This window comes from Ochotona curzoniae, unplaced genomic scaffold, assembly GCF_017591425.1.
Source record: "Ochotona curzoniae isolate NIBS_2020 unplaced genomic scaffold, NIBS_Ocur_1.0 contig_2321, whole genome shotgun sequence".
Classification (NCBI taxonomy): Eukaryota; Metazoa; Chordata; class Mammalia; order Lagomorpha; family Ochotonidae; genus Ochotona; species Ochotona curzoniae.
The window spans coordinates 9,582,164-9,606,335 of NW_024465421.1; the positions used below are offsets into that span (position 1 = coordinate 9,582,164).

Sequence of the window (24,172 nt, forward strand, 5' to 3'; positions counted from 1 at the left end):
GGCACCACCCCCCCGGCGCCCTGGAAGCCTGGCCTATGTGCTATGGAACTCGGCCAGACTTGTCTTGCCCGCCTGCCTGGCAATCCTGGACGTGGGGGGCCAGGATGAGACCAAGGGCTTTACCTGGCTGCACAGAGACCTCACCAAAGCAGCCTTGCCTGAACTCTTGACGCTATCAAGGGCAGAGCCCGCCGGGCACAATGGTGACACCAGGAGGGGCATGGACGCTAGTCACTGAGTGTGGCCGAGGCACCCACGAGCCGCCAGGAAGCTGAGGAGGTGCCTTGTGTGTGTGTTTGAGGAAGGAACAGCACACTGGCATAGCAGGAGATCACACAGCAGGCACACAGCAGGGGCTCAATAAATGCTTCTTGATCCTGTTGTCTGGTGGCGTGTGGAGGCCCAGGTGTTTGCTGGGCTTAAGGCTGCCCTCTCACTGTCCCTCCAGAGTGTGCTGAGGTTGGGGCCAGCGGTGGGAGGCTTGCAGAGAGGAGCCTGAAGATGTTGCCTGGCAGGGTGATGGGCAAGGCAGCATGGATGTATGCTGGAAGGCCTGCCTCAGATTCCTGAGTGTGGATGAGAAGATGGGAAATGGGTCCTGTAAGGATGGAGAAAACCCCCTTGCAGCCTGACCCTGTGGTATGGGGAAGGGCATGCTGTACCCTGTGTCTCTACTTAAGATTCCAGGGCTTGGGTGGCTAGGGAGCCACCAAGGGAGTGGGCAGCCCCAGAGACTCAGCGACTTGCTGGTGGTGGCAGAGCTAGTGTTAGAACCAAGAGCCCTAAATCCAGATTCTGTTCTCTCCCACGAGGAATTTCTAGAACTTTTCTCCTTCCTCCATCGATCCATTCCCACATCCGTCTCTTTCATCATGCTTCCTTCCATCCACATATGCATACTTCCATATCCACCCATCTGTCCACTTGTCCATCCATCCATTAACCGGCATCCATCCACTGATCCATCTGCCTTCTCGTGCGGCCTCTTTCTGTCCTGGGTCAGGCATCCATTGGTTATCTCTCCCTGCACCACTCACCCTCCTCACTCAGCCATTCCCCTGCTTGCCCGTATATATGCTCGTGGGATTTGCCACCCCCTCCTCTGCACCAGGCATTGAGATGGAAACCGAGACACCCAGATGTGGTGTCTGTGGTCACAGGACTCCCAGATAGGCAGGACAAGCAACCGTAGTTCAGTGTGCCCAGTGTTGGGGGGATAGGGCAGCAGATTCTTGGGTTCCCATTCTGCTCTCCTTATTCTTGCATTTAGGCAAGTCTCGTTTCCTCACCAGCAACCTCCTCAAGCTGCAGTAAGGGGGAGAAAAGTTAGCGCAGGTGAAGGGCTTGCAGGGAACTTGGCACTAGGCAGCATTCACTGGTGACAGTGAAGGGACAGGGGCAGTGAAGGCTGTGCAGGTCTGGGCTGGCACCTGCTGGGGGTGCAGGCACCCACCTGCTGGGAGGGGCACAGAACAGCAGAGCAGCGGGCAGGGCAAACAGCACTTAAGGTAAAACTAGAGGAGGACGTGAGGGTTGCTGCACCAAAGGGCAGGAGAGGGACACAATGGGACCGTCCTAGAGCCCAGGTGGCAGGGGTGGAGGGCAGGGATGGGCCGGACGGAGGTCCCTGGTGGAGTCAAGGCCAGCAGGGTCTGCGTCCAGCCTCATTAAGAAGCTGAACATCTGCTGTGGGCAGCTGTGAGGCCAGGTGCTCCCACAGGGAGGGACATGCCAAGGTGACCATTCCAGGAGGCTGGTGGCTGAGTGGAGGCCCCGCTGCCTGTGCAGCCCTCGCTGGGCTCCATGCTGGATGGCCCTGGGCTGGGGATAGTGCAGGAGGAACAGGGAGGGGCACGCTGGTCATGAACTCCATGGTGATGGAATGTGCGCTATGCGGGGAACTCAGATGGTGATTCCAAAGCGTTAAGTCTCAGGTGTCCAGGGGATTCACGAGGTGGAGGTGCTTACTCATTCATTTGTTCACTCACTCATTCATTCACTCTTGCACTGATGGATCGGATGAGTGGTATTTTTAGCATTCATTCAGTGTGCACTGGGAACCCACTCCCTGCAGCTGTAGGAGAGCCTTGGGGAGAGTTAGAGGTCTCAGGAGTTGGCACAACAGGGCTGGAGCAGGCAGGCCCCATGAGCTCCCATCGCCTGGCCCTTCCCACCCCCTCGGTCTCCTGGAGCCGGTGCGTGTGGATCACAGGGGGCCAGGAGATGGTTACGGTTGACACACAGGCAACGTTTTCATCTATTTTAATAGTTGTGTTTATGTAAATGTGTATTAGAAAAAAATGTATAACGGGCGCATCAGTGCTACGATTTCAGACAATATTGCTTAGGATAAAGCCAAAATAGGCATCTCAGTAAAAAAAAAAAAAAAAGAAAAAGCAGCAGGCTGGCTTAAAGAAAACTCCGAAATAAATGCTCTTTGAGTGGTGATTACGCGACAGGGGGAGAGGAGGGCCATGGCCAGGAGGGACATGAAGATGGGGAGGCATTGCGGAGAGCGGGGGCTGCTGCTGGACGCTGGCTGGAGGTGGGGGGAGGGGGGACGGGGCAGAAAGCTGTCATCTCGTGCAGCAGGAAGGCTGCCGGTTAGACCAGAGGAAGCACTTCCACCTGAGTGGGTGCCCCAGGACACTGCAGACTGCTTTGGGGAGTGAATGTTACTGTATGAACCGGAGAGGAGCAAGGCTGGTTTGAAGGTGGGGACGAGGACAAGGAGGTGGAAAAGGGGGAGCTGGGTGATACCCAGAGGCCTGGATGGGAAAGAAAAGACCATGGGATGCTGGCAGGCAGCCTCTGGAAGCAGCCAGACTTGCAGTCTTCCTGGTCGGGCATCCCTGTCTGCTCTTGGCTGCCACACACTCAACTCCCCCTGGTAATGGAATCGTCAGCTTGATTCATGGCTGTTCGTCCACTGCGCCAGGCCTGGGAACCATGCTGGCTTGGGGGGCGGGGCAGGGAAGCAGGCCCTGGGAGAGGGGCTGTACACCAAGCTGGGCTAGCTTCCACTCTTGTCCTTACCCTGAACCTGCCTTGGGCCTCAGGCAGCCAGGAACTGAGTCCTGGGAAGGAAGGAGTGCCCCCTGCCAGGCAGCGGGCTGTGCAGGCAATTGCATAGACACTGCCTGCACCCTCACAGGCTGTATGCATCATCCCACCGAGCAGGTGGAGGTTATGCAAGTAATTCGCAATGAGACAGCAGGTGCGGTCCGCAGGTGGACCCAGGGAGGAGCTGACGTGCACCCAGGGGCCGGGGCAGCCAGCAGGCTCGGCAAAGGCCCTGGGCTTGGGAGGGAAGCCGTGTGACCGCATACAGCAGTGACAGGTCTCCTTGTTGGGGAGCTCCACCATGGGGGCCACAGGCAGGTGCTGAGAGAACTGTTGGAAAAGGCTTTGATTTTGGGAAAGTTGGTGTGGCGGCGGGGGTGGGCAGGCCTGGGGGACTTCCTGTGGCATGGAGGCTTGGGGGCTCTGGGAAGGGGCAGCCTTATAGCGACTTGGGGCCAAGTGACAGGAGGGATGGGTCCCTGACACCAGCGACCTTGCTGCCAGGCTTGGTTGTTCTGTAGAAGGTAGACGCTGCCCTTCCCGCCCCCCAACCATGCAGGAGGCATAACAGGCTGAGCCCTGTGTACTGTCATCTCTGCCCCGCCCCCGCTCCTGGGCTGGAGGGGACTGGGCCCCACACAGGGCAGGACCATCAGTCATGGGGACAAGCCATCTCCCAGGAGATGAGGAGAGAGGCGCAGGGATTTACTGCCAGACAGTTGGGAACTCACTGTGGGGCCCCTGCCTGTCCCCAGAGCGGCCCAGCGCATGCTCCTTGCACTGACTGCTTCCTAGGCCACAATTCATCCCCCAGCCACACCGCCCGAGCCTCTAGGCCTCAGGACAGACCTGTGACTGCAGCCTGTGCATGCTGGCCCAGGCACTCCCCTCTGCCCTACCCCTCACTGCCATCCTGTGGGGGGAAATCTTGGCCGGTGTGTGTGTGCACAGGAGGGGTGGGCAGGGCTGGCACAGCCTGGGGAAGCTCCTGGGGGGGTGGGGCCCAGTTGCCAGATTTCTTCCATCTTGCCCAGAGGACCAGAGATGCTGACTTCCAGGGCAGAATCTCATAGGAGGCCAAGGTCACCGAGGACTTGAATTTAATGCTGTTTAGACGGGCAAGGTCAGCCGAGCAAGGGAACCACGCCACCCCCAGGGCGAGGGGAGTTTCAGGGTATGCAGGAGGGGAAAGCCCACAAGGCTGAGGCAGGCTGCAAGGGAGGGGCTGATGCTCCCCCTCCCCCCCCCCGCCCAAGAGGCAGGTACTGTGCACGAGGAGTGAAAAATAAAGACAGTGGCTGGACCTGAAGGTGCTAGCCTACAGGCCAGGACTGTGGCCACCAGCTATGTGTGGCTCTGGTGGCCGGGCAGCTTTGCTCCCTGCCCCAGCATCCAGCCCCTGGGGACCCAGCGCATCTGCTCTGTCTGGGGGAGCCCCGCCCCCAACGACATCCCCTCTCGCTCTCTTGGAGGGAGTCAGGGCTCAGGGAAGGCCCTTGCACACTTGGGGTTGGGGCCTAGCCTGCCAGATGGAGGGGTGCTCTCCTCTCACTGGTAATGGGAGCAGGGACTAGTTAGGGTTCCCCAAAGCTCCCTGCTAGCCAGTGATAAAGCCCTTCTCATTGCAGTTTCGTTTCTCCTCAAGGCATACTTCACCCAAAAGCCATGAGCTCTGCCCCCTGTCATCAATTAGCCTGCAAAAGGGGAACACGGGTAGGGGATGGCGGGGAGTAGCAGCAGGGAGGAAGCTCAGGATCTGGGACCAGGACCCCCTCCAGGAGACAGGAAACCCACAGGCTTAGCCCAGCGTCCCCAGGCTCTTTGCACCAATGGCTTTTGATGCTGTGAGTCCTTAGGCATGCCATGCCACCTGCCTGGGCTCCAGCTCCCTCTTCGAGGAGGGTGAGTGCGCCCGCCCCACGGGGATGGAGGAGACATGAAGATGTGCCTGCTCAGCAGGTGGGAAGGGGGCTGGCAGCAGACCCCCGCACAGCCTCGCCCGAACGCGCCAATCGCTGACTCAGGGCTCCCACACACAGCATGGGCTCCTGCCATCTGACCCCGATTCCAGCACGCCAGGCTGTTGCCTTAATAACATCTTTTATTGATTTTGCAAGAGGAGAAAAAAATAGAAATTTATGTTACAGTTAATGCCCGTATAGGGGTTTTTTCCTGCCTCCTTTCCTAAATTGTACATCCATACACTTATTAGCAAAACCAGCTGAGAAAGTGGGAGCCCAGGTCCATGCAGGCCAGCCCTGCTGACCCCCACAGATCCAACCTGGTCGGCCCTGCCAACCCCCCCAACCCCACTTAGTGGGGAGAGGGTGAAGGGTGTTGGGTGGAGGACGACAGTTCCCCGTAAAAGCACTGCCTTAGTTTGGTTCCCAAGAACCGCTGTGATCCTCTGCTGAAGGGGTGGGGTGTGACATGTGGGAGCCCGGGAAGCTTCGCAAATGATGGATCTTCTCCAGCAGAAACAATTCGCATCCTCACCCCGGGTCCGCGCCTCCACGAAACAGGGTATTTGCATGGCCCCACTCGCGCGTGCGCCCGTGCGATCTGCAAAGCTCATAAAGTATTTGCCGGGGTTCTCGGCTGCATGCGAACGCACTAGCTCGCCTTGCGAGTACAGCGCAGGGGCGGCGGGCCGGGCTGCGCGCCAGCAAAACAACGGATTAATATTTGGAAGGAGAAATTACCCACCACTGGGAAACCAATTAGGTCCCTGATCCGAGCTTGTTACAGAGATGGAAATAGATACGCGCGGGCCCTCGCTGGGCTGGGGCGGTAGACGCTAGTTCCTACCAGGTGGGGGAGGGGAGACCCCTTCCTCTCTGCCACCCTATACCCCAGCCAGGACCCGCCGCCCCCTCACCCCGCAACACTCACAGGGCTCCCCGAGTCAAGGGGGGCTCAGATCGGATCGGAAGGGATCCGGGATCGGTGATGGGCCTAGCAGTAAGGACAATGAGGGTGATTTTCTCCAGAGCTGAAGTGCAAGGGGAGGTGGGGCGGCTGGGTCGGAGGGCGTGGGGTGCAGTGCTCCAACACTGTGCTCCGCTCCGTATGTGGAGAGAGGGAGGTCCGGGGATACAGCCACCTGGCCACCACTTCCAGACCCGGCGACAGGATGATTGCAGGCCTCTGGTTCACAGATGCCCAGGACACACACCCAAGGCAGGAACCCACACAGGACAAGCGCCCCACTCCAACGGGGTCCAGTCCTTCTCAAGTGGCCTGGGGATAAATTCCAGAACCTGGGACAGAAATACAGTCACTCTCTGAGCCCCGGAAGGAGGCGGTGCGAGTGTGTTCGCGCACGCGCGCGTATGTGGTGTGTTTGCGTGCGCGCGCGTGCCGTGCACTGCTTCCATCCTTGGGGGCCTCTGCAGGCAAGCCCCTGGGGCCCGCGCGCATGCGAGTGCTCTTCCTGTTCTTAGCACCTGCTCTGGGATCTAGGATGCTGGGTAGAGTCCCCCCTCCCTGGCCCCACAACACTCCACCTCCGCTGTTGGCCCAAGTGCGGCTGCGTGCTGCGTTGCACAGGAGAGGCAGAAGGGGAGGAACCCAGAAGCCCTGTACAGTGTAGTCCTTCTTCCCAGCGGGCTCCCCCCTCACCCCGCGGGGTTCTCACGGCCCCTGGCCACCGGCGACAGAGGACACCAGATGCTGTCAAGATCCGCTCTTGCTCCAGCCTGGAGGTCAGCACCGCCACCGTCTCCCTGTCTCCTTCGCGCTTATGCAGGTTTTGGGGCGTAAGGCTGTCGGGGCAGAACAGAGGGGTTGGGCTGGGCCCTGGCATCAAGATGCTCCCTGGCCTTGGCGGGAAAACCCCTGGTGTGGGTAGCTGCCCAGGCCACCACCTGCAGCAGCCTCCCCTTGGCATGCCTCAGGCCTGTGCTCACAGCCCAGCTCCAGGGTCACCTCCTTCAGGAAGCCCTGGCCTTGGCATCCTACTGTCCTCTTCTGACCGCCTTTCCCCTTTTGCAGCTGCACAGGAGGCCACAGCTGGGCCTGCAGGCAGATCACCGGTTGCTCCCATTGCTCTCCACCCACTGGGAAGGCTTCCAGGTGGAGGTGAGGGGCCTGAGGGCAGATGGGGTGTGTGTGTGGGCGGGGCTGGCAGAGCCAAGAGGCTGACCTGGGTCCACAGCGCCTGGCTTCCTCTTGGCGTTGGTCACGATTTGGTTTTCATTCATCATCTGGACATCCTGGTCTTCCACCTGGTTACTGCGGGTGTGGGGAGGGGAAGATCCAGAAGATTCCATCAGGCCCCACCTGGCCTGTGTGCCCGTCGTCCACTCTTGCCGGGACCGTGGGCGGAGACTCACCCGATGCTGGTGTGTTTCTCCTGGTGACTGATGTCCGCGTCCGCGGTGAACAGGATGGTGTGGTAGGGCACCGTGGGCTCACACGTGGGCAGGATGCCCCCGACCAGATGGCTCACCATGGCCAGGATCCCGTTGTACACGAGCAGGTCATCCACCAGGAGCTGGACGGACACAGCACCGGGGCTGATGGATGGGTCCCCCTGTACCGACCAGAGGGCCCTCCCCTCTGGGAGACAGGTGTTGCCACCAGGTGCCCGTCAGGTCCCAGACCTGCGGGACTTCAGCTCTGCATGCATCAAGAAAGGACGCAGTGCTGTTGGCCCCGTGTTGTAGATGACAAAGCTGAGGAGCCACCTGTTAACAACTCTAAGTCCCCCAAGGGGAAGCGAGGCAACAAAAGAGAAGCCCCTTGAAGGGGGAGCTTGGGGTTCACAGTGGGGTGGCAATTTCTCCAGCTACAGCTCCCGGGAGGAGGAGCAGGCCCCCTGGTGTCTAAGGTTGCAACAGAGAGAAGTCAATCAAACTGCGACAAATGGTAATTGCCAGCAGTCTAATTACCAATGAGTATAATTATCTAAAAAAAAAAAAATCCCAGCTAATAAGTACTTACGCCAAACTCCTTCACCCCTCGAAGGGGTGTTTTCGCATAATTCCACAGTTTGATCATCGACACGGTGGTAGGCAGATCGAAAATCACATAAACACGATTCACCTGTCGGGGTGCAGCACAGGAGGCAAGCAGGCGTTGTTTGGAAACAGAAGCCCTTGGCTCACAGAAGCCCTTGGCTGAGCCGGGGGGCTGCTGGGTGGGGATGGGCAGGTGGGCAGGGTCCGGCAGGCACCTGAGGCGGGTGCTGCCCACGTGGTCAGGCCCGGAGTCCCGGCTGTCTTTTATCTCCTGCCAGCCCATCTCGAGTCAGAGCACGTGTGGCTGCGTTTCCAGCAAACAGCTGAGCTGGCTCTTGGAGGGTCTGTGTTCTCGGGGCCTTGGCATGGCCCTCATTTGAATACCAGCATAGGAGCTGGGACTGCACTAGGTTTTCTGCTAGATCAGGCCCAGACACAGGCTGGGGGTCCGCGGGCCGAAGGGAGGGTCCCGCCTGCCTCCTGCCCCCAGAACCTGCATGGGTCTGACCTCTGGCTGCCCTTTCTCATCAACAGAAAGCTGAGCTTGAGACACTGAACCTGCTGTGCTGGACAAGGAAAGAACGGCTGTGGCAGTGGGTGGCTGCGGAAGGAGGCCCCCACAGCCTCCATTGGCCTCCCTGTGTCCCACTTTCCCTTCGCTCAAGGCTCTAAATATCAGGGGTCCCCCCCCCGCCCGTGTGGTCCCTGGGCCTGTGGCTGCTTTTGGTCTGCCTTGAGTGGAGGGATCGTGATGGACTGCGGAGAGTGGGGAACCCATCTGAGGGGGCCATAGGAACAATGAAAAGTCAAGACAAAGACCCTCAAACTCTGACGCCCTTGGGGCTTACGCAGGTGCTTGAGGGTGGCGTAAGTGTGACAGCAGCTGGCGAAAGCCCCACCCAGAGACCTTCCTGCTCCAGACAGTGGTACCCACCTTTAGGTGGCACCATCTGCGGCCATGCTGGGGCTGGGGGCTATGATGAACACTCAGTGGTGGGCTTGCAAGTGTTTGAGGGGAAATGTCCCCCAGCATGGTCATGTGAGTGGACCAGGGACAAGTCAAGGGTGCTGTGGCGCCTGGGTGAGAGGCTGGGGGTGTCCTGATGGATCACAGCTAAGTTGCCTCTGTGTGGCCTCCGGGCCTCTAGTGAAGCCGCATGGACAACGGGGGTCCAAGGGCTGAGAAACTGGGCAAGCCCAGGGGAGGTGCTGGCCAGGCAGATCTGGAACCAGAGGGAGGGCTGTATGGCCACCATGGGTCAGGGGACGTCAGGAAGGAACAGAGGTGGGGTGAAGGGGAGGGAGGGGGCACAGGTGGCAGCAGGAAAGGAGCCCGGGAGAGAGACGGCTGCAGGCGTCGGCAGACGTGCGAGCCTTTCTGTGGCCCTTCCACCCTCTAGGTATGGTCACCTTCCTGCCTGGATGCAAAGGCTTACAGGGGCCTTGGCAGGGACAGCAACCCCATCAGGTGCGCCCCACCACCACCTCCTAACCCCTCTGCCAATTGCCAGCGACGTGACAGGATGGTCCCTGAGCCCACCAGGAACCCACCAAGCCGGGCAGGATGGGAGCCAGCCACATGTGTCTGCCGTCGCTGGTGTCGTTCACCTGGTCGATGAGCTTGTCGGGCGTGCGAACGTCTCCGCACACGCCCTCCAGCGAGTTCACGCTGTCTGGGAAGGCGGCAATGTCTGGGGTGGCATCTAGGAGGCTGTAACCAGAGCTGTGCATGCTGCTGCAGGTGAGGAGGACCAGGGGGCTGGCAGGCCTGCTGCTACAAGGGACTGCTAGTATGAGACATGTTCTGGGGAATGCGGGAGTCCTGGGCACGTGGCCATCCACCTGGGGGCAGCCAGGTACTAGGATAAGGGGGAGGAGTCCTTGCAGCTAAGCGCTGGCTGGGGGTGTGGCAGCTCAGGGACCTGGCCGGAGGCAGGAGTGAGGGTGAGCTGCTGTGAGGAAGTGGCTGGATGCATGCGGACTGTGCCAGGACCCCCTCCCTCCTGGGCGCACCCAGAGATCCAGCTCTGGTTGGGCCATGAGGACTCCAGGGCCTCTCTGAACCTGTTTTTGTCTCTGTAAAATGGGCACAAAACCCTCTGTGACCCAGGCTGGATCTGAGATCTTGAAGGACCCTGGATGTCCCCTGGTGGAGTCCAGAGGGGCTGCTGCACATCCAAGGAGTGAGTCACTATGATGACTGGAAATGCAATGCAGAAGGGGAAACCGGAGGCCGTGGCAGGATACACAGGCAAGAGAGGAGGCAGGGTAGCTCAGGGTGGACAGGAGGTGGGTTACCGAGCCTCCATGTCCTCATCTGTGAAATGGGTGTGCAACAGTGCTCATCTGACTAGAAGAGCAAATGGGTACTATATGATGAACCCTGAACTCATGGGCTCACAGTGTGCACTGGAGTGGGGGCAGCCCATGAGCCCCTCTCTAGTCTTGGAGAAGCACCCTGCCACCTGAGAAAGGATACTGTTCTCAGACAAGGGGATCCTGTCCCCCCATTCGTCATACAGCTCCAGGCCCGTGAGGCCGATGTAATAGGGGTCACCCCAGCTGGTCAGCAGCTGGAACTGGAAAATGACTGGCACCGCAGGTTAAGGAGGAGGCTGCATTTTCTGCAAAGTCAAACGCTGGCCATGATGACGGGCTCTGGATGAAAGAGAATTTTTTTTTTCTCTCGCTAAGACTGAAGTCCTATCCAAATAAATGCAGCACCGACTCTTTTTTCCTTTAATCCCCTACCGTGAGTGTTGTTGAGAATCCCACACCTTCCTCTAGGCCCCCAGGATTGGGGAGCCCTCTGGGTGTAGCCAGGATATGGCGCCAAGCACATTGCTCTATCCCCTGCTTCAGTTTCCCTGGCTATAAAATGATAAGAACACAGAGCCCGTCCGTCTCCTTCATCCCTTCCTGGCAAGCAGGGTCTAAAGGGGTCACATGAGCCTCAGGAAGGGTGGGCTGTGGCAGGTGGCTCTGAGTCCCCGGTACACAGCTGGCATGGAGCCCTGAACTCCCAGAGGACCTGGGACAGGTGAGGACTGGGCTGGAGGCAGTTCCTTCCCAGCTGTGTGGTCTTGTAGCCTTCCTGGGCCTCAGTTTTCTTAAGCTGTAAAATGGGGGTGGCTATGGCTGCAGTGAGGGCTAGGTTAATGCTGGTGATGCATTCAGGACAGTGAGGGCCCCGGTCGGGCCCCAGGGCTGCCTCCTGCAACCTGAGCCTGCCAGGATGCCACTGCTAGTGTGCCCTGTCCTCGCCTGCCCAAGGTGTGGGAGAAGGATACAGCCGCATGGCATCAGCGGGGCCTCGTAGTCCATGCTTGCCCGTTCCAGGCTGCTGGTGTCAAGCCTGCAAAGACAAAAGCAGCTCTGGGAAGAAGAAGCCAACAGGCTGGAGGCATTGGTCAGTCAGCCACTGCCCGGAGGCAGCAGGCTTTGAGGCCGTCAACCACACGTAGCATGCCAAGGGCCCCTCTGTCTGTGTGGCTCCCACTCTGCTGGGAGCGACAGGTTGCAACCAGAGGGCGTCACTGCCAAGGCCGGCCTGCAGGCTGTGCTGGGAGGTCTGGTTCTCAGCTGGTCCATGTGGACTCACTGGGCCGGTCACTTCCCATGCCTGTTCAGGAGGTAGTCCATGGCCCCCTGCAGGCAGTGAACTTGGCCGCAGAGGAGTGTGGTAGCTCATTCAGGCCAAGCTGCTAGTAGGCGTTGGCAATGGGGTTGTCGGGGTCAGGGGGGTTTGGACTTGCTATCCCTCATCGAAGCTTCCCCCTTTAAACAAAGAGGAGTCACACTGTGCGAAGAGCTGCGTGACACGCGGGAAGAGGCCCGGGGACAGAGAGACTGGTCACCTTGGGCAGGTGGTCTGGGAAGGCCTCCAGGAGGAGGCAGCTCTGGGAAGAGGCAGCAGGGAGGCTTCCAGATGGGTCAGAGGGGGTGGGGGCATCAGGCCCATGTCCCTGAGATGGGAAGGAGCACCAGACAGGAGCCAGAGGGACTAGAGCACATAGTTGAGGGGACCTGAGTCTGGCTTCATAGTCTAGTACAAGAGGCCTCAGTTCACACATCTGCAAAATGGGAGGAATATCCCCTACTTCCATGAACGGAGCTGACTCCGTGAGGGACAGTGCCCCTCTTCCCCCCTCGCCTTGCCTGACCTGGGTGTAGTGCCCTCCAGCCCTCTCGTGGTGCCAATCAGTTTCATGGGCAATGTGACAGCTCCCCATGACCGACTATGGCTACAGCCTAGGGAAAAATCATTCAGTTTTGCCAGCCTGGCTTGCAGCAGCATTTGACCATCAGGGGAGTTTCAGGAGTAAATGCAGCATTTACAAATGGTTTTGAACTTGGGAGTTGCAGAGGCTGGGGCTAAGAAACCCCAGGGATGCCGTGCCATGTCAGGCTGGCCTCATGTTTCTCTTTGGAGGTTTTCTAAATGGGGAACAGGAGCAAGGCAGGCCCGCGCCTGCGCTGGCCAGCGGGTGCTTCTGGCCCGGAGGCGGCGGCTGCGGCCTCTTTTCCCAGCAGGAAGCGCAAAGAAATCATTTAAGACCTTCAAGTGCTTGCAGACTGGGAGAAGCCCAAACAGACTGAGGAGCAGGCACAGACAGCCCGGGCCTTTGATCACCGTCTTGGTGGTGCGCTTGGATCTCTGGGGGTGTGGGGTGGGGGCACACACGCCCCGGGCGGGACACTCACCTCCTGGCCGCTGGGGGCGCCAGCGGTCGGGCCTGCAGATAGTCCACAAACAGCACTTCCTGGGCAAAGTCGAAGTGGCAGTTGCCTGGGCCCTTGCGGATGAGGAAGCCCTCCTGCGGGGAGATGCTCAAGCCGTCCAGGGACACGTGGACGATTTTGGCCTGGGAAACGAGAGCAGGTGTTGCTGGATCTTGCCGTCTCCCTTCCTGCCCGGGGCTGCCAGGCCACGTTCCACTCCTTGGCACTGTCTCCCTCTACTCTCCCCCCCCCCCTCCCCCGTGCCACCTCAGGGGCTGCTCTGGGCAGAGAGCGTAAGCCCCTGCCACCAGGAACACCCAGGTCCATTTTCGGGCCCACATGTTTCAAGTGGCGGAATGGACCTGGGCCCCACCTGCCTGGCCAGCTGTAGTGGCTTGCTCAGGATGGACACGGGTACAGGTGCTCTGACACCTGCCACTGGCGGCTGGGCAGGTTACTAATCTTCCTTGCACCTCTCCTTCCTAATCTGGTGAATGGGCACAGAGATGGGCTGACCCATTCTGTGGCTGGCATAACACTGGCACTCTCTAAGAGCTAGCCTCAGGTGTTCCTGCTTCAGACCAGCCCACCTGTGCTCTGCTTACACTCTTCCCCTGGGCCGGCAGGAACCGCCTCTTCATTTTTCTGTTCATAGCACTTGGTGCCTGTTTCTGGGTGGGTGCCAGTCAGCAGTCTCCTCAGAGGTCACGGCAGGGGTCTCCTGATGGCACAGATGCCAGCCTGCCCATCTGCCTCTGTGTCTCAGGGCCCAGGGTCTAAGTAGGTGCTTACTAAGGGGTTGTACAATTCACGTGGATTGGCTCTCTGCCGCTCATTCACCATTCTAGGTGGCCAGGATTTGCCTGTGAAAGCCTGGCCCTCGTGGCAGAGTCTGAGGTGGCTTAGCTACCACCTGTGCTGTGGGAAGGGTTGAGAAGGCGCTGGCCGGGCCTTCTCTGACTGCAGGCTTTGGGATCAGGTTCAAGGTTATAGCATCCTGGGTGCCGCTGCAGTTCCAAGCAAAATTAGCCCTTCAGGAGAATGGGAGGGAGGATTGCAGGAGCCCAGATGTGGCTTTGTCCGGTGGCGAGTGGCCAGGGGAATCAGGCCATTCCCCAAGGACTGCACAGCTGGCTGGCTGCGGCAGGAGCTGTGGCTTGAGAGCCAGCTCTTCTGACTGCCAAGGTCCCTTCCACCATGTGCCTGGGCCTGTGGCGGCCCTGGCACAGGGCAGGGACCCAAGACCTACTTCTCTGTGGTCACCTGGGGATGCTCACTCCAGTCAGAGGAGAGCATGATGGGAAGTCACGGGAGTGCCCACCCCTAGTCTGGCTGGCCTGCCTGGGGCCCTGGCTGCGTTATCCCGGCAGGGATCACTATGCCTTTCTGCCCTAGCAAGGGAGCCATTGCACCTGCCTCCCACAGGCTGCGACCAGGAACCAACAAGCAGCTCCCGACGGTGCAGGCCTGGCGCCCCACATGCTCAGAGTTGAGCACACCGAGTTGGGGGATGCGCGGGGCTACAGTGGACTCCCCTTGCCCAAGACTAGAAAACCAGAGGGGCTTCTGTGCAGTCGCCCGAGGCCACCCCTGGCTCTGTGTGCTGTCTCTGGAAAGTTCCCGAGGATTTATGTGCCTCTCTGGCGGCCACGCTGGCTGTTCATCAAGGTCCAGCTCGCTTGCCTGTGGGCCCTGGCTCACCCCGCGATAGGTGTCCTCGGGAGATTTATTGTAGTTCCAGAAGCGCAGGCCCGCGATGCTTTCAGCTCTGTCGAAGCGGATCGTGACCACGTGGTCCAGCCCCGGCGAGAAGGGGATGAGCCACATGTGCTCATCCTCCGTGGTGATGTTGGTGCCATCGATCAACCTGCACGTGGCCGGGCAGCCACAGTGGGAGGGGTCACAGCGAGGCCGATGCCCACTCACTGTCACCACCACCTGCCCCTGCCCTGCCTCCATCCCATCGCAGCCCTCCAGGCCCAGCGCTAGCCTGGCTGGTCAGGTTCATGTCATCATCATGGCCCTTTAGACCAACAGCGCGGGTTTGTGTTGTCATCTCGGGAAGCAGACATTTGTAACGCGGGGAGGAGACACGCAGGGTGCCCTGCTTATGAGACGGCCAGGTCCTCCTCGGCCAGGTGAGAGGGGGAAGAGGAAGCAGGTGTCATTTCCCCAGAAGCCTTTAGCCCCACCATTCCAACAGGGGCATTTTCTTCCCCTGCCCCCAATTCTGGGAATTATACTCCATACCCTAGAAGTACCCTCTGCATCAAGGTATCTGTGACACTGTTGTTTTCCCCGGCTGCTAATAGTAATAGTAAGAAGAAGAAGAAGAAGAGAAAGTGAACCTGGGACAAGGACCAGGAGCGACGAGGTGGAAGTGCAAGGTGTGTTTGGGTCAGAGGGGACGGAAGGAGGATGGAAAGCAGATGGACGGGGATGCTTTTCTCTATTCCCTAGACTTTCTACAAAGCTGCTGCCCTGGCTTGACGGCCCAACTGGAGGAAGCGTGTCTGCCCTTTCTCATGCTTCCAGGGGACAGAGACGAAAGCACCAGGTGACCTCCGTGGTTCTCGGCTGGGGACAAGGACAGGTGACCTTGCCAGTTGGTCTTGCCTGACTGTGCTCTGTAACCACAGGCCTGGTCAGCCCCCAGCCTTTCCCACCTCCTATTCTTGTGTTTGGTTCTGTTTTTAAAGATTGGTTTATTTATTTGAAAGGCAGAGAGAAGACAGACAGGGAGAGCGCTCCCATTTGCTGGGTCACTCCCCAAATGGTTGCAGTGACTCAAGTACACCAGACTGAAGCCAGGAGTCGGAGTTTCCTCCATGTCTCCCATAGGACACAGAGGCCCCAGATCCTTGGGCCATTTTCCACTGCCTGCCTTGGAACATTAGCAAGACACTGGATTGGAAGTGGAACATCTGGAATTCAAACCAGTGCCCTTATGGGATGCTGGTATTGCTGGCAGAGGTTTAAACAGCTGTACCACAGCACTCTCCCCCACCACCCCAGCTGCTACTGTTGTGAATGTGTCACCCTGGCCCCATCTTCTTTCCCTTTTTGACTGCCTGAGATCCCAAGGGCCCTGTTGCCTCTGGCTACCTTGGACATCCCAGCAGGGTTCAGCTCTGACCCCAGACCCTGGTCCTCAGGGCTCTGGCCCAGGAAATGGGCCCCATGGTTGGCCTCCTGTACTGCATACCCCTGGGGCTCTGGTGACCTTAGGGTCACTATCGTGCAGGGGAGACAGCCAGGCCACCTGGCCTGTGGTTCTTAGATTGTTGAAATAAACAGTTGTTTGCCTTTTACATCTCAAAGTATGGTTTTGGCATAAATCTTCCAAGTCTAAGCGTTCATCTGAGGAGGTAATGTTTCTTTCTTCCTTTAAAAGGCTGTTATTATGTTGATGGATGGCGTGTCTCCCAACTGTTGGCAGCTCCAAACTGAGGACATCCGGCAACTCGGCACAGGGCGTCTGCGGGGCTGAGCTGCTGGCTGCTGCCAGAGAGCCTCTAACTTCCTTCCAAAGGTCTTGACCTGCCTGCTGGTCCTGGAAATGGGGTCAGCTCCACTGTTCTCCAAACTGCTGCCAAGTGCTTCCCTTGCCTCGGCCCCAGCCGGAGCAGTGAGAGTGGCCAGACACCTTCAGCAACATCTAATTCTACACCCAACGTCATAGAGACAGTGCCCGTCCCAGGGGCAGCGAGCAACCCCAATGGCTGCAGAATGGTCTCCAAGGACCATTTCCCACGCATGAGAAGCAGGGTTCCCTACAAAAGCATCTGATTTCAAGGCCTTGGACAAGACGAGCCTGGACTATCCTATCCCATCAGGAGGAAAAAAAAAAGTGACCAGAAATGAAGACCTTGGACTTGGTAGGGGCTTGGGGAGCGGTGGGCACTGTCACACAGCGGGTTGAGCCAATGTTACGACCTGCTGCTCTGCTTCTGCTGCAGCTCCAGCTCCCTGCTTATGTGCCTGGAAGGAAGTGGAAGATGGCCCAAGTGCTTGGGGTCTCTGTTGTCCATGTGAGAGACCAAGAGGGCAGTTCTGTCTGCTGAGTCCTGGCATTGGCCCGGTCCAGTCTGGGCTGTTGCGGCCGTTTGGGGAGTGAACCAGTGATGAAAGATTCTATCTTTCTCTCCTTCACTCTCTCCCTTTTCCTGTTGCTCTGCCTTTCTAATACATTAATTTTACCAAAAAAAAAAAAAAGCCTCAGGAGCTCCCAGGTTCAATGGGGGAAGCCTGGGGTATCAGCAGGGATGCAAACGACAAGGTACTGCCACGCTTCAACCATGATGTACTTTATGTCTACACCCATGAGCTTACAGTGAGTTCCAAAAGAAACAGAGCCATGTTTTAGAGGATGCTATGGGGATCTGGTCTGTTATTCTAAAACCCGCAAAAAGAAAAAAAAAAAAACAAACACACACACACACACACACACAAAAGCAAGGAGGGGAGCCTTGAGCATAGAGGCTGCCTTTTCCTGTCGGAATTGTACAATAGAGTCGGCACGTAATGAAGGGGGGCGCTAGCTTTATTGCAGTAATTTCAGCAAATAAATGAGAAAAAGAATGACAGGGCAACAGTATTCCCTTTTCACAGTCCTTACTGAGCGGGAGGGAGTTGCAGGCCCTGGGTGTGCTCGACTGCCGCTGCCATGGAGCCTGGCAACCAGATGGTTCATGGCAGCCCCCACCCCTTAACCACCGCTCTGCTTCCAGCTACCCGTGGGTCTACTGTGGTCTGTCTTAAAAAACACTCTGTGGAAAATTTCAGAAAGAAATCATTTCTAGGTTTCCAATAGCTTTTACTATGGTTGATTGTTGCAAGGACTCTGTCTTATGAGGGGGTTTTATGCTAATTTCTTCCTGGGGTCCAGGAAGAAATTATAAACTGGACTTTGGTCATGGATTCATGTGTGAAGGAAACCGCCTTGTGGTTCTAGGGGTCCATGGCCAGGTCTGGGAATGGATGTCCCGTGGATAAAGAGGGACCGATGACCTGTCCGCATCCTGAGGCTGTCAGGTGACTGTCTTGTCCCTACAGTCACACGGCAGTCTGATGAAGCCATCAGACCCACTGGGCCATCTAACAGAAACACGGCGGAGTGAGGCACAGGCTAAACAGCACCACTGAGATGCAGCCAGTAAACTCTAGACTGCACAGGGCAAAAATAGTCCTGGTTGGCCCCCTCCATAATCTGCAAGAAAACACTGGACAAAGAAGGGGTTTGTAAGAGAGAAGAAGTGCATGGTTTGAGTCATCTCCATGCGTCCTAGTGCTGGCCCTCATGGGGTGTTCCAAGTGAGCCAGCCAACCATTTAAAAAGGCAGGAGGCGAGAGTGCCCAGAAATACCTGCCTGCTGGACATCTGGCAATGCAAGGAATCACCGTGAGCCTCCACAGAGTTGGTAATGGAGCTGCCTCATGTCATTATAAGGGCGGCAGCTGAGACACCGGCGTGCTAACTGCTGCTGCTTATAGATGTGGACTGAAAGATTTAAAGGGGAAGTGGGAGCAGGCCCAGGCTGGGGGACCGGCTGTGAGATCTCCCGGGCAGAGAGCAGGTGATCGGTCAGGGTGGACAAACAGGTAGGACTGGAAGCGTCTAAGTCCATGGGAGGGTGACCACCCAGGATGCAGAGGTGGAGCTGGCCACGGGCACACACAGGGTGAAGGGCCTGAGTTGTTCATGTGTCAGTGTGGACCCCACTGGCCATGAAGAGTTACACATGGTGTCATGTTGAACTAGTGGCCCTGACGGGGGGATGGGCCATCATCTTCCTTCTCTTGGTCACACTGGATGGCCAGGAGCAGATGACCTGTGGGATGCTATTTGAACATACTCCCCAGATCCCCTGCTGTCAGGCGAGTCCCAGTCTCCCCACCGTCCTGCCCTACACTTACTTGTCCAGGGTCCGGGAGTCATCCGTGTACTCGGGGAGGTCGTTTAAGTCCCTGGGGGAGGCGGAGAGCTGGTGCAGGCTGATAGGCAGGGCCTGGCCATCCTTGCTCACCACTTCCAGGCCAGTGAGGCCCAGGTAGTGCAGGTCCCCCCAGGAGGCAGTGAAATTCAGCTGCAGGCCTGTGACAGGGAGGAGAGAGGCCGCATCAACACCCGAGGCTTCAGAGGAGGCATCTCAGGTGGAGATGGAAGAGCCGGGACCCTCAGCCTCCACCACGTGCTAGCTTGAATCCAGACGGGAGCGCAATGTGTGGAGGGTGGGCTCCGCCTCTCCTCTTGGAAACCCTGGGGACCAGGCCAGGAGATGTCTGCAGGCCACTGAGACCTCTACTGGGAGCTGGTCTGTTCATTACCACCAGACTCTTCGGCTGGCACAACATTTCCCCTCGCCCCCACCTGCTTCTCAGTCTTGCTGGGCACTAGAGACCCTGGGCCTCATCCAGGCTTCTGGTGAGTCACTTGTATTTCTGTTCCTTTTGCCTGCCACAGGACCTTTGCATATGCGGTTCCTGGCCTCACATGGCATGGTTCACTTGTGCTTGTCCTTCAGACTTTAGCTCCCTCTTCAGGGAAGCTGCTGGCCTGCCTCCCGACTCCCATGACCAGACCAAACCTCCCTGCACAGTCCCCTTGAGTCCACCTGCCCTGTCTGAGGCTCCACCTACTCTGCTGGACTACTGTGCTCACAGAGCCTGGCATGGTGCTTAGCACGGAGATGGGACACTTAGACAAGTCAACCAAATGCAGGCAGGTGGTGAGGTCTGCAAGCCCCAACTTCGGGAAGTTTGATGCTGTGTCAATGGGCCACTGGCAGACAGATTCCTGTGGATTCAGTCCCTTCAATATTCCCCCAGCTGATCTCTTCCTTCAGGAAGTCTTCCTCATTATCCTCAGTGAAATTCACCTCTTCTTCACCCTCCCGCAGGGACAACCAGTCTCTGAGAAGGGGACAGTGTCGTAGCTTCGAGCCGCACAGCCCGTGCGTCCCAGGACTACAGAGGCCAGCTGCATGGAACCTGACCTGCTGTTCTACGCCTGATGGAGGAGCCAGCCACCCCAGCCACTCTGGTCCCTTAGCTGCTGCCTGCCTCCGGCTGGCTGATCATACGCTCAAGCAGGCCCAAGAGGGGCCAGCCAAGTCAGCCCAGAGAACTGCCCTGCTTGAAACAGCTTACAACAGAGAGGGAGGTGTTTGGAAGGCAAATGCAATGCACCAACATGGCTCTGTCTCTAGGTTCATGGTTCGCTGTCTTCTAAACCATGTCCTACGCTCCAGGCCTGCTTGCTGCTTCTGACCTTGGAGCTGCAGGGCTGTTGCAGCCATTTGGGGAATGAACATGCAGATGGAAGCTCTTTTTCTATTTTTCTTCCTCTCTGTCACTCTGCTTTTCAAATAAATAAGTAAGGACATTATAAGCCAGTGCCTGGGAGGCCCACATCCTGTACAGGCACCAGATTGAGTTCCAGCTGCTCCACTTCTGATCTTGCTCCCTGCTAGTGGCTTGGGAAAAGCAGCAGAAGACAGTCCAAGTGCTTGGGCTCCTGCACCCACGTGGGAGAACCAGATGGAGCTCCTGGCTCCTGACTTTAGCTTGGCCAAGCTCCAGCTGCTGGGGCCATCTAGGGAGTGGATTGGTGGATGGATGATTCTCTCTTTTTCTCTCTTTCCCTCCTTCAGTCACTGACTTTTCACATAAATATATCAATCTTGCTTAAGGAAAGAGTGGGACTGTCTGGAAGGGTACATGAAGGTATGAGAACAGACGCAGTGGAGCTCATGGAGTCTGCTCCAAGGTCACACCCCAGTAGTTGGCCAACCGGGGGTCACAGTTTGGGTTTCCTCTGGCTCATGGGGTAGTTTAGAAAGTTAGAAAAGTAGCACTGACATGTGCTAACTGGGAGTTTCCACAGGAAACTTGGCAATGCCAACGTGTGAGTTGGCGACGTAGCACACGGAACCACAGGGAGGAATGTAGGCTCTTGTTGAGAGCCTGTTTGGTGGAGTAGACAGCTTGAGCCCAGGCTCAGACAGATGACCCTGGAACCCTTCTGGGTCTCTGATTCTCTTGCCCCACACCTTCTGGAATCCCAATGCAACCTCTAGGGTTGGGCTGTAGCTAACATATAAGATGATGTGCACGCAAAATTGAAAAAAAAAAAAAAAGCCCCATCTGGGAGGACACCCTGGGAGCCGTTGCCTTCCTCAGAGGGCCCTGCCTGGAGCTGAGCACAGGCTGCTTTCTGGCCATGCTCATGCCATGGCCTGGTGTCTGTGCAGTGTACAACCCGCCCGACTGTCCGAGACACTCAACTCCAGCCCTGACCCCCAAAGGCCCTCCCTCTACCGGAGACCCCTCCAGGAGAGACAGAGGTACTCACAGATGCCGTGGTAGACACCTGGCTCCGGCGTGGCAACTTCAGGCACAGGGGGGCTGTCAGGCACCTCCGGTCCCGGGCCCTGCACATCAGTCGGGACGGAAGAAGCAAAGGGAAGGGTGCTGTAGTTGTAGTGATACTCACACAGCTGGTTGCTGCTTGTCCAGGCAGCACTGCCCACCCTGTGCCAGGGACAACCCTTGCATGTTTTCTTGCATTTCTTGTCTTTGCGCAAGCTCTGAGACCAGCGACATGGGCAGGCCTGGAAACATGTGGGCATCTGACTCTAGGCTGGCAGCAGTTCTCTTGGGCAGGGGAGGGGATGGGGCTGCCAGGAAAGGTGCTTGGATTTGCTCAAAGAAGGAAGGAAGAAAAGAAGGAAGAAAGGAAGGATGACAGAGATATTCACTGGAAAGATGGGGAGAGAATTCGAGCCTGGCTGAAGAACTCTGAAGCCTGGCTGTTCACAGAATCAGAACCACTACGAGCAAGGTCAGAGCTCCTGCATTTTAAAGTTCTTCAGACAGGGACCAGATGTGTGGCACAGAAGGTTACACTGCTGCCTGTAGGAAAATGCATGAGGCCACTTCGGGTTCCAGCCTCGCCAGTTCTGATCCAGCTCCCTGTTAATGTGCCAGGGAAACCAGCAGCAGACGACCCCAGTACATTGGTCCTTGCCACCCAGGTGGGAGACCCCCACAGAATTCCTGGCTCCTGGCTTTGACCTGGGCAAGCTGTGGCCATTGCAGCCATTTGGGGAGTGAACCAGTGGATGGGCGATCTCTTCAATGATCTCTCCCTCTCTTTAACTCTGTTTTTAAATATACAGATCTGTAGGGGCTGGCGCTGTGGGCATAGTAGGTAAAATCACCAGCTTGCAACATCAGCATCCCACATGGGTGCTGGTTCGAGACCTGGCTGCCCCACTTCCAATCCAGCACCCTGTGAATGTGCCTGGGAAAGCCATGGCGGATGGTCCAAGTGCTTGGGCATCCTGCACTAAACATGGGAGACCTGGAAGTTCTTGCCTTCTGGCTTTGAACCAGCCATTGCAGCCGTTTGGGGAAGTGAACCAGCAGATGGAAGCTCTCTTTCTCTAACTCTGGCTTTCAGATAGATACACTGATGTTTAAATTTGTTGTTGTTGTTGTTTTGGTTTTCAGTTTTAAAAGCATACAGGTTGGAGCCTAGTGTGTAAAGTCAAACCTTTGGATTGCTTTGTGACGTGCCTTGGGAAGTCACATAACCTGTCATGAGCCTGCTTGCCCACTGGGAATAGCAACCGCCCCTTTTACTAGGAGCAGCCTCCTGAGGGCTGAAGGTGGTGACGCTGCCATGCCCTGGACTTGGATCCCGGTGTACTCCAGGAGCCAATGCTTTGATTAGCTTTTATTTTCCTGCTAAATCTGCCTATTAAAAACATTTCTGACCTTTCCATCAAAAACAACAACAAGTGATCAAAAAGCACCCAGGGCAAAAAAAAAAAAAAAAAAAAAGTCCTCCCCTGAGACCGACAACCTCTAAATTACTGAGATGACATGGAACTGATTTCTTTCAGCTTTGATTAAAATTTGAATACTTTCTTCACTTTGATTAAAAAAAATAAAAAATAATTAGAGAATGAAATATGAGACAAGGGACAGAAAATGAAGCAGAAAAATGGGGGGTGTCAGAGCAGAGGCACTGGCGGCTTCAGGCTGATCCATCTTCCTTCTGGCGTTGCTCCCCAGCTTGGGAGAAGCAACCAAGCTGAGTGGGGGGGTGCCCACCCTGTGCTCCCGCCCCACCCTGCATCGCCAGTCCTGCGTCCCAGGCCTACCCAGTCATCTGTTGCCCATAAGCCAGCCTGGGTGAAGGGCCGCTCGTCGCCGCTGCCATCCGCCGTGCTGGGCCTCTGCAGCGCCTCATCGAGCTGCAGGTGGCACAGGGTCTGCACATCCATGTCGAACATCTCATCCGCGCAGAAGATGGCCTCCAGGATGTCGTCGTCGGTGGTGAACAAGATCGTATCCCCAAAGTGCTCGGGGGCTGGAAGGGGCAAGGTCAAGTGAGGCTGAGGGTCGACTCCAATTACAGACACCCCGAGACCAAGCATCTATATACCCCCTCACCCCTGGAATGGGGGACTTCTGCTTTTGCCTAGGGCCATTTGTTTTTTCCTAACATCATTCTGGGGCCATACAAAATGACCACTTAAAAAAACCTGCCTGCTACAGGGGAGCACAGGGACACAGCATGCTAATCCTCCACCTGCAGCAACAGCATCCTACAGGGACACTAGTTCAAGTCCCTCCTGCTCCACTTCCAATCTAGCTCCCTGCTAATGCATCTGGGAAAGTAGCAGAGGATGGTTCAAGTCCTTGGCCACTGCATCCACTTGGGAGATCTGGAAGAAGTTCCTGACTCCCAACATCCTGGCCCAGCTTTGCCCATAGTGGCCACTTGGGGAGTGAGCTAGTGAACGGAAGATGTTTCTTTCTGTATGTGTTTCCCTTTGTTGGGTAACTCTTTCAAATAAAATAAATAAAACTTGATGAAAAAAATATCAGTGAGAGCCACCTGCGGTCACCTTGGCAGGGCAGGACCCATGGGTCAGATGTTCCCCGCCTATGACCGTAATTCATCAGCCTTCGCATCCTGTATTCCTCAACTAGGGACGGTTATTGATGGGAGTGAGCTGTTCTTCTCGTCCATTTGCACATGCATTTCAGGCCCCCTGAGAACCAGGGTACTCAGACGGGGACTTAATCTGATGAGCATTCCTGGGATGTGTACAAGGGAGAGTGCTTCAGAGTGGGAAGAGAGGCGGGCACTCTGGCAGGTGCCATGGCGCCTTGCCCGGAAGGCACATGAAAGGCTCCCATCTTAGGCAGCCTGGATCTAATGAGCCCAGGTGGGGTGCTGAGGGGCTCCCCATGTTGCAGGCCTCGCCCTCTACCAGCACATTGGGGATCTGCAGAGGCTGGCTCCCCTGCGCCTGTATCCTTGTTCTCCTTATACCAGTTTCTCCTACAAGCATTTTCTCAGTTTGTCAACTTGCCAAAGAACCCCACTTTCTCAGATCCAGCTCCCAGGA

At 57.1% G+C, this 24,172-nt stretch overlaps 1 protein-coding gene across 1 annotated transcript in view; it reads right to left on the minus strand.

Annotated features, from left to right (window-relative positions):
- Nucleotides 1-5,152: 5,152 nt before the first annotated feature.
- LOC121151591 (katanin interacting protein) overlaps nucleotides 5,153-24,172 on the minus strand; it is a 157,559-nt gene continuing 138,539 nt past the window's right edge. The window contains exons 17-28 of the mRNA XM_040973166.1: nucleotides 22,916-23,124; nucleotides 21,100-21,178; nucleotides 18,663-18,840; nucleotides 14,448-14,613; nucleotides 12,729-12,889; nucleotides 11,315-11,379; nucleotides 10,504-10,614; nucleotides 9,576-9,715; nucleotides 8,008-8,109; nucleotides 7,398-7,558; nucleotides 7,208-7,296; nucleotides 5,153-6,827 (exon numbers count right to left, since the gene is read on the minus strand). Coding sequence (XP_040829100.1) covers nucleotides 6,769-6,827; nucleotides 7,208-7,296; nucleotides 7,398-7,558; nucleotides 8,008-8,109; nucleotides 9,576-9,715; nucleotides 10,504-10,614; nucleotides 11,315-11,379; nucleotides 12,729-12,889; nucleotides 14,448-14,613; nucleotides 18,663-18,840; nucleotides 21,100-21,178; nucleotides 22,916-23,124 — 1,520 coding nt within the window. The 3' untranslated portion in view covers nucleotides 5,153-6,768. The remainder of the gene's footprint in view (nucleotides 6,828-7,207; nucleotides 7,297-7,397; nucleotides 7,559-8,007; nucleotides 8,110-9,575; nucleotides 9,716-10,503; nucleotides 10,615-11,314; nucleotides 11,380-12,728; nucleotides 12,890-14,447; nucleotides 14,614-18,662; nucleotides 18,841-21,099; nucleotides 21,179-22,915; nucleotides 23,125-24,172) is intronic.